We start from the raw sequence: 15,552 nt of genomic DNA, 5'->3' as shown, positions 1-15,552 counted from the left end.
ATTTGCAGGGCAGACTAGCAGGCTGGAGGCCTAGGGAAGAGTTTTGCAGCGTGAAGGCAGTCTGAAAGTAGAAATTCCTCTTCCCCAGGAAGCTCTATCCTTTTCCTGACTCCTTAGAGGCCCTACGCTCACCACAGTCCGCCTCTGGCACGTGCCAAGCAGAAGGTGCTCGGCCGTCAAACCCCATGGAGCCGGTCAAGTTTATCCATTCTCCCGTCACATATTTTACAAACACACACTCCCTGAACTTAATACTAATGACGACAAGGTTGGCATTGGGTCGCCACACACGTGTTTCTTCTGTCCGCTGTTTTACTGCGGTTATTTTTTTTTTTTTTAACATTTATTTATTTTTGAGACAGAGAGAGACACAGCATGAACGGGGGAGGGGCAGAGAGAGAGGGAGACACAGAATCGGAAGCAGGCTCCAGGCTCTGAGCCATCAGCCCAGAGCCCGACGCGGGGCTCGAACTCACGGGCCGCGAGATCGTGACCTGAGCCAAAGTTGGACGCTTAACCGACTGAGCCACCCAGGCGCCCCTTACTGCGGTTATTATAAAAGCGGCAAAGTGCTGAGCGTGTGTTTCAGCAACATGGCTAAAGAACCCACAGTATCCAGAAACGTCTACGTTTGTAAAACCTTCACCCAAGCGTGTGTTCTTAGAATGAGCACCTTGGGGGAGTGGGGCCCAGCTCGGGATGCCCGCCTGTCGTCCCTCCACCCCCACTTCCCTGCAGTAGAGGGTCCCCCACGCCATTTCGTGATGGGTCCCCCATGTTACAAGATAACCTCCAAAAAGACCGGGCCAGGGGAAAGCATTAGACACAAGCGGGGACAAGGGGAAGTGGGGACCGGTGATAACTGCATTTGGGAGTCCTGGCCACCATATTTGGTGTTCTGTCCACCACATGGACGCAGGAAGCAGAGAGAGGTGGTTTAAAACAGGACAGGCGATGAGGCCAACACATGGAGAGAAGCAGAGCACAAAAACGATACAATTCCAGGAGTTCATAGTTTCCAGGCGCCTCCTGAGACCTGAGCTATGCCCCTGCCCCTGAGTTCCGTGGAGGACCCGGCACCCTTCTCACAGGGGATGATGAACCTCCACAGGTGTGGTGAGTTCCTGGGAACACCATCAGCACCTTCTAGATCATGCGTCTGTGAAGCAAGTAATGTATTCTCAGCAAATCCCACATGTGAAGCTTGGCTTACGCCCATTTCCTCTAAAAGAGGATGATAATAATAACTTTCAGCTGTATTTTCCGAATCTAGCAGGAGGGAATCACCTCTTTTAAAAATATGAAAAACAAATCTTCAAAAGTACCACTGGTCGGGGGCGCCTGGGTGGCTCAGTTGAGCGTCCGACTCCTGATTTCAGCTCAGGTCGTGATCCCAGGGTGGTGGGCTCAAGCTCCGCGTCGGGCTCTGTACTGAGCGTTGGAGCCTGCCTGGGATTCTCTCTCGCTTTCCAAACTCTGCCCCTCTCCCCTGTTTGTGCTCCTGCTCTCTCATATTAAAAACAAACAAACAAAAAAATTAAGTACCATTTGGAATAGGTTAAAGAATTGATCACATCAAGAAGAAATAGAATAACATTTATTGAGTTTAGGCAGATAGCGGGTGGGGGGCATGGGCTCTTTACACACCCCCTCTCATTTTAATTGTCACACCAACCTTGTATGATTTTTTTTTTTAATTTATTTTAGAGAGAGAGAGAGCAAGCTAGGTGGGGCAGAGGGAGAAGGAGACAGAGAATCTTAAGCAGGCTCCACACCCGACGTGGGGCTCGATCTCATGACCATGAGATCATGACCTGAGCTGAAATCAAGGATTGGACGCTTATCCCACGGAGCCACTCAGGCGCCCCCTATGATAATACCTTTAAATCCATCTTGTTGGCCAGAAACCTGAGGCTGGACAAGGATGGTTACACAGTTGCGACCTGCCAACCTACTCTATCACCAGCAGTTCTGCGAATCACAATGTTGTCTACAATGAGAGGCCACCACGGCCCTCAATCAAAATATGTAACTAATTGCCTGTGTATTTCCTTCTTGGTGAAACCTTTAAAACAAGCTATTTACTTCCACCATTTTTTTTTTTTTATTCCTCCCTAGTTTCAGCATCAAAATGTCCAGTTTCTTCCTTTGGCTTTTTCTCATTTCCGTTTAATCTTCTGCAGAATCGTACATTTTCAAAGCCAGATATCATCAGCAAAATAATCACTCAACTGCACCTAATTTCAGTTAGATGGATTGGGATTGGTGAACCTTGACTTTTCCTAACAGTACAGAGTCATTTCTGCCATGGACATAACGCCCCAGGGCGTCCTCGACCCTACAACAAACCCATAGACCCAAACCACCGCACTCCGTGCTGAGCGGGCAGAAACTCAAGAGAGAAGAGCACATTGCCTTTTCCACCCTGTGTTCGGAGAGGAAAACATCCCGAAGCGACTTCGAGGGGGGAGCTAGAAATGCGGGGTTTGCTGGGATTTCAGAATGGTGACCGCCAAGTGCAAAAATGATGTCTGATTATCTACAGCCGTAGCTCCGCGCGTGGGGCCATGACGACCATCCCCGTTTTCTGTCCCGGCAGCCCTTGTCTGCCTTGAGCAACTGCAGACACTATGACGCAGGGGTGGCAAAAGGGCATGGAGCTGAGGACGCCAAACAAGTCCGGGCAAGATCCCCGTGAAGCACCATCAAAGCTCAGAGAAGCTCCACAGCCTTCGTCACCATCCCAAAGGAGCCTCCCATCCCGCGGAGAGGCTTCCCCCAGCTCCAGAAACTGGGGCAGGGACCAGGAAAACAGAGGTCGTCGTGTTACACACAAAGGCACCAGATACTTTAACACCGTTCCACCGCCCCCCCCCCCCCCAACCCACTCGCCAGTTTAATTATTCACGGCGAGGTTGGTCTTGTTTTCCCAGAGGCACAGAGCCATCACATCTCTGTGTCCGGCTGTCCCAGCATCCACACCACCCGGCGGAGAGAGGCGGGGCTGGACAGAAACTCTGAATCTTGGGTCCCACCCTGGAATCTGCCTTTTGACAAGGGCTCCAGGTGGTGAGACCGCGTGTGACTGTCTGGGAGACAGTGGGCTACTGCGTACAGGGCAAAGTGTGGTTTACTGATGGACCCATCCTCTTTGTAACCTTTTGCCTTCCCCAAGCATCCATTCATTCATTAAAAAGGCATTCATTTGTCATTTAGCAAATATTCACAGGTGACTCAGCGCCTGGCACTGTCTAGGGGAGATAAGGCCACCCCGGAGAGCAAAACAGTCACAGGCTCTACCTCAAAGAATTTCTTTCCACATGGGGAGATAAATACCAAATAAGAGAACTAGCAAGGGAAAGAGGTCATACAAACAGCAATAGCGCTACAAAGAACATAAAGAGGGTGCAGAGGGAGAACTGAGAAGTGGGGGAAAGGACTTTTGGTTGGAAGAGGAGGATCAGAAAGGCCTCTCTCTTGACATAACATCGGAGCTGAAATGTGAAGACAGAACGAGCTAGCCATTCAGAGGAGTGAGGGAGAACCTTCCAGGCAGAGGGAAAAGCCAGTTTGCAAAGGCCCAGAGTCAGGAAACAGGCAGGTGTGTTTGAGCAAAAAGGCCCAAGGTGCTGGAGGGTAGTGAGCCGGGGAGAGTGGACAGTCACCAAGGAGGTGACAGGGATTACTAGGCAGGGCCACTCAGGCCAAGACAGCTGAATGATACCCCAAGTGCCATAGGAGATAGCACTGAGAGATTCTGAGCAGGGAATGACACAGTGCCATCTATATATATAGACAGATAGATGGCACTCGCCTATCGTATAGAGACTAGACTGGATAAGGAACAAGAGTGGACCTAGGGAGCCAGCGTGTGGCTCAGTGCATACTCTAGGTGCAGCAGGGCAAGCTGGAGACAGGTTTTGACTGACCCCAAAGGCTGGCTGAGAGCTTGTGCTGATCTGGATACAAAAGGTGAGTGAGACCATCCCGGGGAGGAGGGGCAGGCTGGAACCTAGTTCAGAAGCCTTCAGGCACCTGGCAGGCAAGGAGCTTGCAGAGAGAGAGGGGCACACGAGGAAATTGACAAACAGCAGTGTCATTTTGGGCGCCGGTTAATTTGGCAACATCTTTGTTAAAGGAAATGAGCACATACTTTTTGACCAGCCGCTGGCATATTTGTCCTACAAGCACGTTCGTGGATGCGCAAAATGACACAGGTTCTAGGTTGTTCACTACGTGTTTGTATAAGCAAAAGATTGGGAATAACCCGAATGCTCACTAATAGGGAACTGGTTAAATAAATAAATGTTGATTTATCCATATGATGAAATACTATGTAGCCAAAAATAGGAAAAAGGATACTTCCAGATGCTGGTTTATGAATGTGTGTGTGTGTGTGTGTGTGTGTGTGTGTGTGTGTGTGTGTGTGTATCTTTTCAAGATTAACATTGTTGCATGACAAAAGTATATTAACAGTACTTATGGTATGGAACGTTACCAGCTACGTAAAAAAGGTTTTAGAATTTTTCACCCACATGTTTGCCACTACATACCCAGCCAGATCTTCAAAACTGGTAAGAGTGATTGCCTCCAGTTTGCTGCGATGCACTACGATCAGTTTGGGGAAAGATGGGGGGCATGTGGTGCTGAGACCACCGCAGGGTACATGAGGGGTGAGCGGGAGAAAGGGGGAGGCTTCCGGGAGGAGGTAACACAAGGGCAGACTCTTCCAGGATGAACAGGCAACCCTCACAAGGCAGGTGTTCCAGACAGAGGCATGGACATATAATCAAACAGGGGTCCATTCAAGGGCACACTAGTAGTTTGGGGTTTAGCTAAAGCTCATGGGGTTCCAGAATAGCCAGCAGGATATGAGCCCGGGCAGGCTCACCCGAGGCCAGCTCTTGCCCGACATGCCAAGCACTTGGGACTCTTCCTAGAAGTGACGCAAGGGGGGCACAGTGACATGACCGAGTGTAAAGTTCTTCAAGGAAATTCTGGCAGCAGCGTGGACAATGGAGGCAGTGGCGAGGAAGGGCAGGCTGGAACCTAGTTCAGAAGCCCAGGTACGGAGCCAGTTCCTTCTCTGGAGGAAGCAATGATAGCGAAAAAGGAACAGATATAAGAGGGAACTAATTCCACGGGTGGGGTAAACAGGAATAAAGGATAATTCTACAGTCTCACCCGAGCTACTACGATCTGAGAAAAGGAACTGAGGCAAAGAAGCAAGGTTAGGGGATGGAAGGGGGAAAAAAGGACTCCAGGGAGGCAGAATGGCGGTGTTCAAATCGCCAGCAGTATTCCCTTGAGCAATTCCACTCGGGTCTCTGGATTTTAGTTGCCTCACTTGTAAAACGGGCATCACATCTATCTCAGAGGACCATTCTCATCATGAAATGAAACGTTTTCCATACTGCATCTACCATATTGCCCGGCACAGGGTAGGTATTTAATAAGGGGCAGCCCTGGGCGCTGGAGAAACTATACAAAAGAATGGCGGGAAAGTCTCTACAACAGAGAAATGCCTAGTTCACCAAAGTAGGGATTTCAAGGGAATTTTTAGAAATTAAAGGAGGATGTATGTGATTCTATTTTTTTAAGGTTATTTATTTTGAGAGGGAGAGAGAGAGAAAGGGAGAGAGAGAGAGAATCCCAAGCAGGCTCACACTGTCAGTGCAGAGCCCGATGCAGAACTCGAACTCACAAACCCCGAGATCACGACCTGAGCCAAAACCAAGAGTCAGATACTTAACTGACTGAGCCACCCAAGTGCCCCTATGATTCTATTGATTCCAAGTGTCATTCCTCGATGCTCCCCAGACCAACCCCTTACCTTGACAGGCCTGAGACCAGTTATGAGTATGGATAGATGGCCACAGACCACTGGCCACTGCTGGGCCAGCAACTCAAAGCCCTAGCCTTTGCCAAAAGAAGGCCAATTCACTAGGACCCGTCAAAACCGGCTTGTTTCAATTCCAGGCAAACTCTAGCATCTATAAACCCCAATGGCCAAACCAGGCCTGTAACTGTCTGGGGTGTTTCACTTCCTGTGTTGTATGTGCTGAACCTCTAACCATGACAGCAAAGCATACCAAGATGACCACCAGGCTGCATATTTGCAGGTACATCGTCAACGGGAGTGGCCTGGGGATTTTCCAGGAGAGATGATGCGGGGAATGAGACCAACATCCGGCCACATCTAAAGTCGATGTCCCCCTTCATTTTCGATAATCACAACCTATCTCAAGTTACCTGCAAAATCGGGAGTTAAAAAAAGAAAAAAAGCTCAAAACTTCCTACAAAACATATACACAAAACCCTATTCCTTAGTCATGCTTATTAAACTAAGTCTGTTTCTGAAGCTTCTTTGCTTGGCTTTGAAGAGGTAACTCGTGTTAGTCTTGTCAAGGGAAAAAAAGAAGTCATGGGGATTATTGCAAATAAGAACAGAAGTATCCAGAAATGTATAATGTGCGCCCCTCCTCTCCAACCAAATGCTCTTTGGGCTGAAGTACAAGAGTTGGTCAGGAAACAGGGACATCCTTGTCCCCCAAATTGCCACTCTCCTGGTGATATGCCTTAGGGGTGCTGACCGACAGGGCTGCGTTGCCGTAGTGGGGAGAAGCGATGTTACAAGGTCTGTCTGATATGACCAGGCATAAGCTCTTCAGGAGAAACCTGGTAGATACCAACTGTCCTAACAGATTCAGGCCACAGGAGGGTTATGACCTATTTGATAACGCACAGACCCACTGTAAGCACAGAGGTCAGCTATCCAACATATATGACAGCAAACAGAAAAGAGAGCCCAGAACCCAAGGACATTCAATTCAAGGCCAAAGAAAAATAAACAAAGGTCAGAAACTTAATCAAACTGACATGAAAACTGACAGGCTTGGGCAGCCTCCTTAGGAATTGGATCAGATGTCCCGTCTGAGTCCAGAGCAAAATGGCCTAATTTAAAAAAAAAAAAAAAAAAAATGGTTTTCTAGGAAGAAAGAGTTCTACCTTCCGGTCATAGGTCTCTGCAGTTAATTCAAATATACGTACATTTCATCTACCCTTAATCCGTGCCCATTAAAACATAAAAATAAAACACGCCTTCCCAGATTACATAAATTACCATGGACTTCTGGGTACTGTCCCTGCCCTTCCCTTGAAACACTTCTTTAATGTCGCGTCCTGGGCCATAAGCTTGGTCTCTTTCCTCATCAATAAAAATTCCAACTTTCAAGGGCGGGCGGTACACTTTCTGGGCGGGTTCGGAGTCAGGGATACTGCTGGGATCGTCTTAGGTATGTGTGAGGACTGCCAGTGGACAAAATTACGCTTCTTTTTCCCCTGGGCACGGCAAAGCCGCGGTTGCTCTGTGCTCAGAGATTGTTCAGACTGCCTGGGTTATATAGGTGGGGGGACCGGATGGCCAGAGGCGGTGAGCCCGTTCCCAGCCTCCCTGCCCACGTCAGACCTGGGAACTTTCCCCACGGTTATTAAGGAGGGACTAGTACATGCTCCCACGTGAAAGGGGCTGCGAGGGGCCTTTTCCCACACAAAGCACCCATGCCTCTGGAAGGGCTGCGTTCGTCCCCTAAAAATTCAAGACCTATCATTCCAAACCCACGCAGAAGGCAGCTCCTGAGCTGCCACGCTCGACAGTTAAATCCCCCTGGTTTTATCAAACCGGTCGTCACTAACCCACGACCTCCTGGAAGACGTCCCCATAAATCCCTCTCCCGCCGCCCCATCTAACCACTCCCGCCGTCCTCGCTTACAGCCAAGACTTAGTAATTCCAGCTGATCGTCAAATTCTAACCTCACACCAAACTAACAGCAGAAAGAAGCAAACTGGCCGGGCAGGACGTCACAGCTGCTCCGGATCAGGTAGTCTCCCGCCCTCAGGAAAACCAGACACACGTGTGGGGCCCTTGTTTCGGGTGTTCCCGGGCGCGCACTCGCCTCTCCCAGGCGCGCACCCACGCACACACTCGGGGCACTACAGGCACAGCTGGGGACTGAGTTTCCTCTCCCTCCGAGCAGCCCATGCCCAGTCCTCGGCATCCGATCCGCCTGGTCGACATCCCGGGAACACACGCCTCCTCCAGCCTCCGCGCCACACACGTGGGAAGGCGCGTCCAGGTGGTGCCAGAAGGGAGGAGAGAAGCGCAGAGGCTGGGAAGGCCGGGGATGAGGAAGGAGGGAGCTCCGAGTGGCCTGTGGCATCGCAGGTCCCCGGGCCGGCGTAGATGCCTCGTAAGCCTCGGGGATGAAGAGGGGGCGAGAGCAGAAGAGCAGCAGGGAAGGAAGGAAGGCTGCAGGGGAGGGGGGAGGGGGTCGCTCACCCAGGGTTTTGACAGCGATCTGCCTGGTGAGGGGCGGCGGCAGGTTGATGCACACCAAGTCCACGTCCTGATGCAGCAGCACCTCGTCAATGCGGCTGGTGTAGAAGGGGACGCTCATCTCCTTGGCCAGCTCCTCCGCTTCCTCCTGCGTGCGGCCCCACAGCGCCTTCACCGCGAAGCCCTCGTCTTTCAGCAGCGGGATGATGACACGGGCCGTGAGGCTGGTGCCGAACACGCCCACCCCGGGAAGCATGGCTGCTCCGGTCCGCCGGGTTCTGCCTCAGCTCAGATCGCCAGTCCCACAGGCTCACACACCCCCGTGTAGCCAGTCCTGCGCCCGGCTCGCCGCGGTGCGCCAGCAGCCCGTGCACCGGGCAAGGCGCCCGGGTGCCGAGAGCGCACCGAGCTGCAGGCGGAGCAGGCTCGGGGCGCCTCAGTGCGGCGTCTGCTGCAGTGTCCGCCACGCGGGGCTCTCGTCCCTCCCGGGGGCGGCGGCAGGGACCCCCCCGGGGAGCCCGAGGCCCCGAAGCCCCGCGGAGCCCCGGCTCAGGCAGCGCCCCCGCCGCAGCGCCGGCCGGCTCCGCGAGCCCCGCCGAGGCCGCCCCATGGCCGGCTCATCCCCGCGCCCGCGCCGCCGCAGCCCGGGACCCGCTCTCTCCCGCGTGCTTTCCGCAGCCGGCGAGTCGCACACCCTGCCCGAGCACGGACCGGCGCGGCTGCGGGGTCCCCCTCTCTCCCCCGCCCTCGGCTCCGAATGAAATAATCCAGCGGCCACCAGGAGGCCGGCTAAGCGCGCGGCTCGCAGGGCGCCGGACGCGGATCTCGAGCTGCAGCGCGGCGCCGACGGCCACGACCCGGCGCCAGCCTTCTCATTCTGCTGCCATGTTCGCTCGCAGCGCGGCTCGGGCGGCCTCGGCCCCAGGCCGGCTCGGGCTCCGGGATCCCGCGGGGACGAGGGCGGAGTTGGGGAGTTTGGCTGTCAGCAGCCGGGTGTCGCCGCGCCGCCCCCGCCGCAGCGCCGCGCGCCATTGGCCGCCGCGCGCCGCCCCCGCCCCCGCCGCCCCGGGCTCCCTGAGCGCGCCGCGCGGGGCCCAGGAACCCAGCCCGGCTCCTCCCCCGCCCCGCCCCGCCCCGCGCGCCTCCGGCCCCTCCGCCGCTTCCCTTTCTTCGCCCTCACCTCCTCCCTCCCTCCTCGCCTCTTCCCAAACCCCGCCCCAAGCGGGCCAATAAATCCACCGGGGCGGGCGCGCCCTGATGGGTTAGGCGTGCGTCCCTGGGAGGGGGAGCGCGGGGGGACCCAGCGAGGTGAGAGCGACGGAGCGGGAGCGAAGCCCACATGCCCAGAACACACTAGGGAAGCTTTCCAGGCATTCTCTCTGAATCCTCGCGCTAACCTTAAGGTTATTGGAAACCCACTTAACTGGTGATGTAATTGAGTCCTGGGAAGGGTAAGTGACTCGCGCAAGGTCACACAATAGGTGAGCAGCGGGCCTGCGATTGGAATCCAGGCTACGCTCCAGAGTTTGGGCTGCGGGCTGGAGAGTTCTCTCTCCTTCTAAGAGGTCTCGCTCCAGTCGCGCGCCACCCCTGCCGCCGCGCGCGCAAGGTCCTGTAGCCTTCCTCCTCCCAGTCGTCTTAAAAACTCTGCTTTCCCCCGCGAGGCCAGCCCCTGCTATGTGAGGGGTCCCCGGAGTGGCTGCGGGACGTGTGTCCACGTCTGGGTTCCGAGAAGAAGAGGACGCCCTGGCCAGAAGCTAGGCCAGTTGCTTGGCTTCGAGCTTTGGCTTCTTTGGCAGCTTCCCGTGGCCTCCACTCGCTGGTCTCTCCCCCACCCGCACCCTCTGCTCCTTTGGAGGAAGGGGGAGGGGGGCCGGCTAAAGTTGGCTCTGCGTCCCTGGAGCCCAGGGAATCCTGCGCCTGTCTGGTTTCCCATATCCTCCACACGGATCACACCGGCATGTGTGTAGTAAGCACTCAATAAACATTTGCTAAACAAATGAATGAATATTCACCGAATGTCCGCTGCGTGTCCACTTGGTGCTGGGATGCGTGACCCAAAGGTGAAAGGGACCTGGCTTCTAGCTCCAAGTCTCTTGAGAGGTCAGGGGTCCTGTTCCTCTCTTGTCTTCAGCACTCAGCTCAATGTGGCACACGGTCTGCTTCAACGCAGGAGCGGAAAACGTGATACTTGCAAGCGTTTGAAGCAACTTGTAACAATCAGGCGGGCAACTTGTGGCAATCCGGCAGGCGCGTGGAGAGAGCAGGATACCAGAAAAGCTCGTGTGTTGCAATGAGGGGGGAGGTGGCTGACCTCAGGGCGTTAGAAGAAAGGCACAGAGGACACTGAGTGCTCTGAGTGGCTGCCAACGGCCTGGGAAGGTCTGAGACAAAAGGAGTATTGCCATCAGTACTGACAGGCTGCTTTTGAGCAGAGGTTTTGTAAGAACCAAGGCAGGAACGCCTACCAGGGTAAGGGGCGCAGGCAATGGGGTCAGACACGAGACACCATCTCGGCACACAAGAGGCCAGGTCATAGGTCAGGGATGGCAACCACTCATCGAGAGCAGGGGGGTGTGGAGCTTGGCATGGGGGTTGGAAGCAGAGACAGAGCACCTGGGGTTGACTCTTGGTTCTGCCATTTACCAGCCGTGGGGCCTTAAGCGAATTACTCTATCTTTTGGTGCCACGGTTACGTTACGTGTGTTAAATCGGGGTAACAATGGCATATACAAAGAGTTTTGGAGGATTATCAAATCCTTAGGATAGTGCCTGGCACATAGTAAGCTCTAGATAAACGTTAAATACATATGGTAAATAAATATGGAGAGGGGTCTGTTACCAACGTCATGCTTGATAGGAGAGACAGCTGTCCAAGGGCAGCAGTATCTAGCCAGTAAGAGAGAATTGTTTGTGTTCTTTTCTTTATTTTTTAAATGTTTTATTTGTTTTTGAGAGACACAGTGCGAGCCGGGGAGGGGCAGAGAGAGAGAGGGAGACACAGAATCCGAAGCAGGCTCCAGGCTCTGAGCTGTCGGCACAGAGCCCGCTGGGGGGAGGGGATCCCACGAATCGTGAGATCATGACCTGAGCCGAAATCGAGAGTTGGATGGTTAATCAAATGAGACACCCGGTGCCCCTGCTTGTGTTCTTTTAAAGGGGACTGTACCCATAGCTGCAGTATGAATAAAAATAAACCTTACTTCTGTGTAATATCAAAAGAAAATGACCACAAGTGTATAAAACAGACATCATCCCCATTTCGTAGAAGACAAAACAGAATCCTGGCAGCATCTCAGACTTAGGGATCTAAAACAGAATGCTTCACTTCCAACCTCCCCCCCCCCACTGCAGACTGTTTCTCCCCCCATCATCCCCATCTTAACAAGTGGCACCACCAGCCCACAGCTGGCCAAAATCCTTGGAGGTGGCCAGGGCTCCTTTCTCGTACACTCTACAGTTGAGCATCACCAGGTCCTCAGCTTTCAAAATGCATCCAGAGTCTGACAGCTTCTCTGACGGGTGGGGACCTGGGGTCCCCGTCATCACTGCCCGGACCAGAACATTCACCTCCCTGCTGGTCTACTTCCTGGAACCTTTTGTTCTTCCCCACAGTCTGTATTCTCCACACAGCAGCCAGAGTGAATCATTAAAAGGTAAGTCCAGTCACGTCCCATCAGACTTGACACCTAGCAGTGAATAAACCCCAAATTCCTCAGGATGTCCTGAAAAGCTCCTCCTGAGCCAACCCTCTGCCTCACACGTCTCTCCGCCTCCAGCCCTCCACCCCACTGCCTGTACTCCAGCACACTGGCCTCCTCGCCGTGCACTCTACCCACAGAGCCCCTTCTTGACTCAGGGCCCTTGCACTTGCTGTTTCCTGCACACGCCCCCTTCCACGCGCACACACACACACACACACACACACCCCTTCCACCCCCATGTATCCACCTGGCTCACTCTCCTCACTCTACTCCGGTCTCTGCTCAGATATCACTTCCTTAGACGGCTTTGCCCAACCATCCTGGCTAAAATGACATTTTGTCACATTTCCTCCCTGTGTCTGGCTTTGTTTTTCTTCATAGCTCCTCTCACCGCCTTGCAACATGTCATATACCTGTTTATCATCCTTTTGCCTCAACAGATTATAAACTCATGGAGGTCAGAAGTTTGTGTGCCTTGCTCATTCCTGAATGCCCAGCGCCCAAAACTGTATCTGGCGCCTGCTAGCCACTCAATATGCATTTGTTGAACAAATCCTTAGACGTTCTTCTACCCACCATGTTTTATTACGAAGTTCTGTACGAGTTAATGTTTATAAACTCCTTAGAACTATGCCAAGTGCCGTGTGCGAGAACGATTTAGGCCCCGGAGGAGCAAGGCTGAGTATGGCAGGGCCCCCGCCTTCAGGTTACTCATGCCTGGTGGCCTGTTGATGCGAATTGACAATGGCAATGTAGCGTGACTCACACCATGGTAGGAACCTGCGGGGGGTGATCTGGGAGGAGAGGAAGCCTTCCAAGACTTGTAGCCAGAGGAGACAACTAGACTCAGGTTTTGAAGGACTTGCTGGAGTTAGCTGGAATAAAGAGGGGAGAATATTCTAGACTGGGGGAGGCTAAAAATAGGCTAACTCAAGGGGTGCCTGGGTGCCTGGGTGGCTCAGTTGGTTAAGTGTCCAACTCCTTATCTCATGGTTCATGAGTTCGAGCCTCACATCAGGCTCTGCAATGACAGCACAAAGCCTGCTTGGGATTCTCTCTCTTTCCCCCTTCCCAACTCTCATGTGTTCTCTCTCTCTCTCTCTCTCTCTCTCTCTCTCTCTCTCTCTCTCTCTCCCTCTCAAAAATAAAATAAACAGGGGCGCCTGGGTGGCTCAGTCAGTTAATCGTCTGACCCCAGCTCAGGTCATGATCTCACAGTCCGTGAGTTCGAGTCCCGCGTCGGGCTCTGTGCTGACAGCTCAGAGCCTGGAGCCTGCTTCAGATTCCGTGTCTCCCTCTATCTCTGCCCCTCCCCTGCTCATACTCTCTCTCTGTCTCAAAAATAAAAATAAATAAAAACATTAAAAAAATAAAATAAAATAAACTTTAAAAATAGGCTAACTCAAGGTGGAAGGGTTTGCGTGGAAGAGGCTAGGACATGAGGGATGGTGGCCCAAAGACTTAAAGCAGACAGTGAACAATCAGATTGGAATTTTAAAGATTAAAAAAAAAAAAAATTTTTTTTAATGTAATCGCTACACCCAAGGTGGGACTCGAAATCATAACCCTGAGATCAAGAGTCACATGCTCTACCAACCGAGCCAGCCAGGTGCCCCACATTGGCCTTTTACAACCATTACTCAGGCTCCATTATGGAGGCAAATTGCAAGAGGGCATACCACACACAGCCCCACAAGGAGCCCACCGCAACACCCCGAGTGTGAAGGGAAACTCAGGCATGGGAATGAAAATGCAGGCACAGGTACATGAGATAAAGCAGGGCACTCTGCTATGACAAGATGGAGTCTCCCAGGCCTTGCAACTAATTGGACATGCGAGGGGGGTGAGGAGGAGTTGGGATGACTTCCCAGGTTGGAGTAGGTGGAGAAGCCGAGTGTCCATTTGTGTCTCACCCGGTTCACGGTACCGGGCAGGGGAGGATTGCTCTTAGCACACATCGATCCCGAGCTTCTGGTAACATGGACCTTTGAACCCCAGTGCTTTTGCACACGATACCCTCACAAACATCTGGTATTTATTCTTCATGTTCTTTGTGCGAGACCCTCTTAAACCTGGATCCTGAATCCCAACACAAACCGACGTTCTGACCTTTTAAACAGTTCTGAAAATAAGCCTAAAATTTTCTCTCCCCTCATTCCACGATTTATCTGCCAATCTCTACTGTTTGCATTTGGGTAAAGAGTTTAGGCCCGTTTTCATGTCATTTAAGATGAGTGTCATGTGACTCAAAAAAGAACATTCTAAACCTTTCTTTAGAAATGAAAATAGTGTGGGGGCGCCTGGGGGACTCAGTCGGCTACATGTCCAACTTCGGCTCAGGTCATGATCCCACGGTTATTGAGTTGGAGCCCCACATCAGGCTCTGTGCTGACAGCTCAGAGCCTGGAGCCCGCTTCAGATTCTGTGTCTCCCTGTCTCTGTGTGTCCCTTCCCCGCTTGTGCTCTCTCTCTCTATCAAAAGTAAGTAAACATTTAAAATGTTTTTTTAAAAAAAGAAATAAAAAATAAAAATAGTGTGTGGGGCACGTGGGTGGCTCAGTTGGTCAAGCATCTGACTCTTGATTTTGGCCCCAGTCATGATCCCAGGATCATGGGATTGAGCCCTGCATCAGGTTCCATGCTGATCATGGAAACTTTTTAAATAATCTCTCTCTTTCCCTCTGCCCCTCTACCCTGCTCTCTCTCTCTCTCTCTCTCAAAATAAGAAGAAAAAAAGAAATAAAAATAGTGGGGATTCATTTTTTTATTCATAGCCCTAGGATGATGATAAAATGGAATTTCTTCTCATATTAATTTAGTCTAATGATAATTTTAAATATTTTCATTGTACAAGTCACTGACACAGATTACAGAAATTTCAGAAATAAAAGGAATTCTACCTTAATCTCTCCAGCTTTACACAGCCACTGTAAATAATTTGGTTTATTCGCTTCCGCAATTTTAGAAATATTTTATTGTTTTAATGAAAAATAAAAGAGAAAGTCTTGTTATCTAGCTAGATTTGTTTATTGTTCTTTTTGATACAAAGTAGAAATAAGTTTTTGATCGTTTTTAGCTGAGAACCCCTAAATGCCCAATAGCCTTATAAATCTTAATATTTGTAGAACAAAATACTTTTGCTCTTGGTAGAAACCTAGCTTTGCCAAATGCCTTGCTGGAGATCCTGGGATTCTACTAAACATTTCTAATATTCCTGGACTTGTCATTAGTAGAGTTTTAAAAGTACCCATTCATGGGGCGCCTGGGTGGCGCAGTCGGTTAAGCGTCCGACTTCAGCCAGGTCACGATCTCGCGGTCCGTGAGTTCGAGCCCCGCGTCGGGCTCTGGGCTGATGGCTCAGAGCCTGGAGCCTGTTTCAGATTCTGTGTCTCCCTCTCTCTCTGCCCCTCCCCTGTTCATGCTCTGTCTCTCTCTGTCCCAAAAATAAATAAACGTTGAAAAAAAAAAATTAAAAAAAAAAAAAAAAAAAGTACCCATTCAACATTGGGTAC

General features: G+C 51.8%; 1 protein-coding gene across 4 annotated transcripts in view; it reads right to left on the bottom strand.

Moving 5' to 3' along the window:
• The window catches only part of GFOD1 (glucose-fructose oxidoreductase domain containing 1), a 114,441-nt gene extending 105,139 nt beyond the window's left edge, over positions 1 to 9,302 (bottom strand). Inside the window, exon 1 of one of the 4 annotated variants that reach the window (XM_045497369.1) lies at positions 8,340 to 9,302. In XM_045497369.1, coding sequence (XP_045353325.1) covers positions 8,340 to 8,592 — 253 coding nt within the window. In that variant the 5' untranslated portion in view covers positions 8,593 to 9,302. The other 3 variants (XM_045497371.1, XM_045497374.1, XM_045497376.1) reach the window with 3 other exon arrangements.
• Between the last annotated feature and the right edge of the window lie 6,250 nt (positions 9,303 to 15,552).

Source organism: Leopardus geoffroyi, chromosome B2 (genome assembly GCF_018350155.1).
Source record: "Leopardus geoffroyi isolate Oge1 chromosome B2, O.geoffroyi_Oge1_pat1.0, whole genome shotgun sequence".
NCBI lineage: Eukaryota > Metazoa > Chordata > Mammalia > Carnivora > Felidae > Leopardus > Leopardus geoffroyi.
This window is presented reverse-complemented; position numbering and strand designations above follow the sequence as displayed.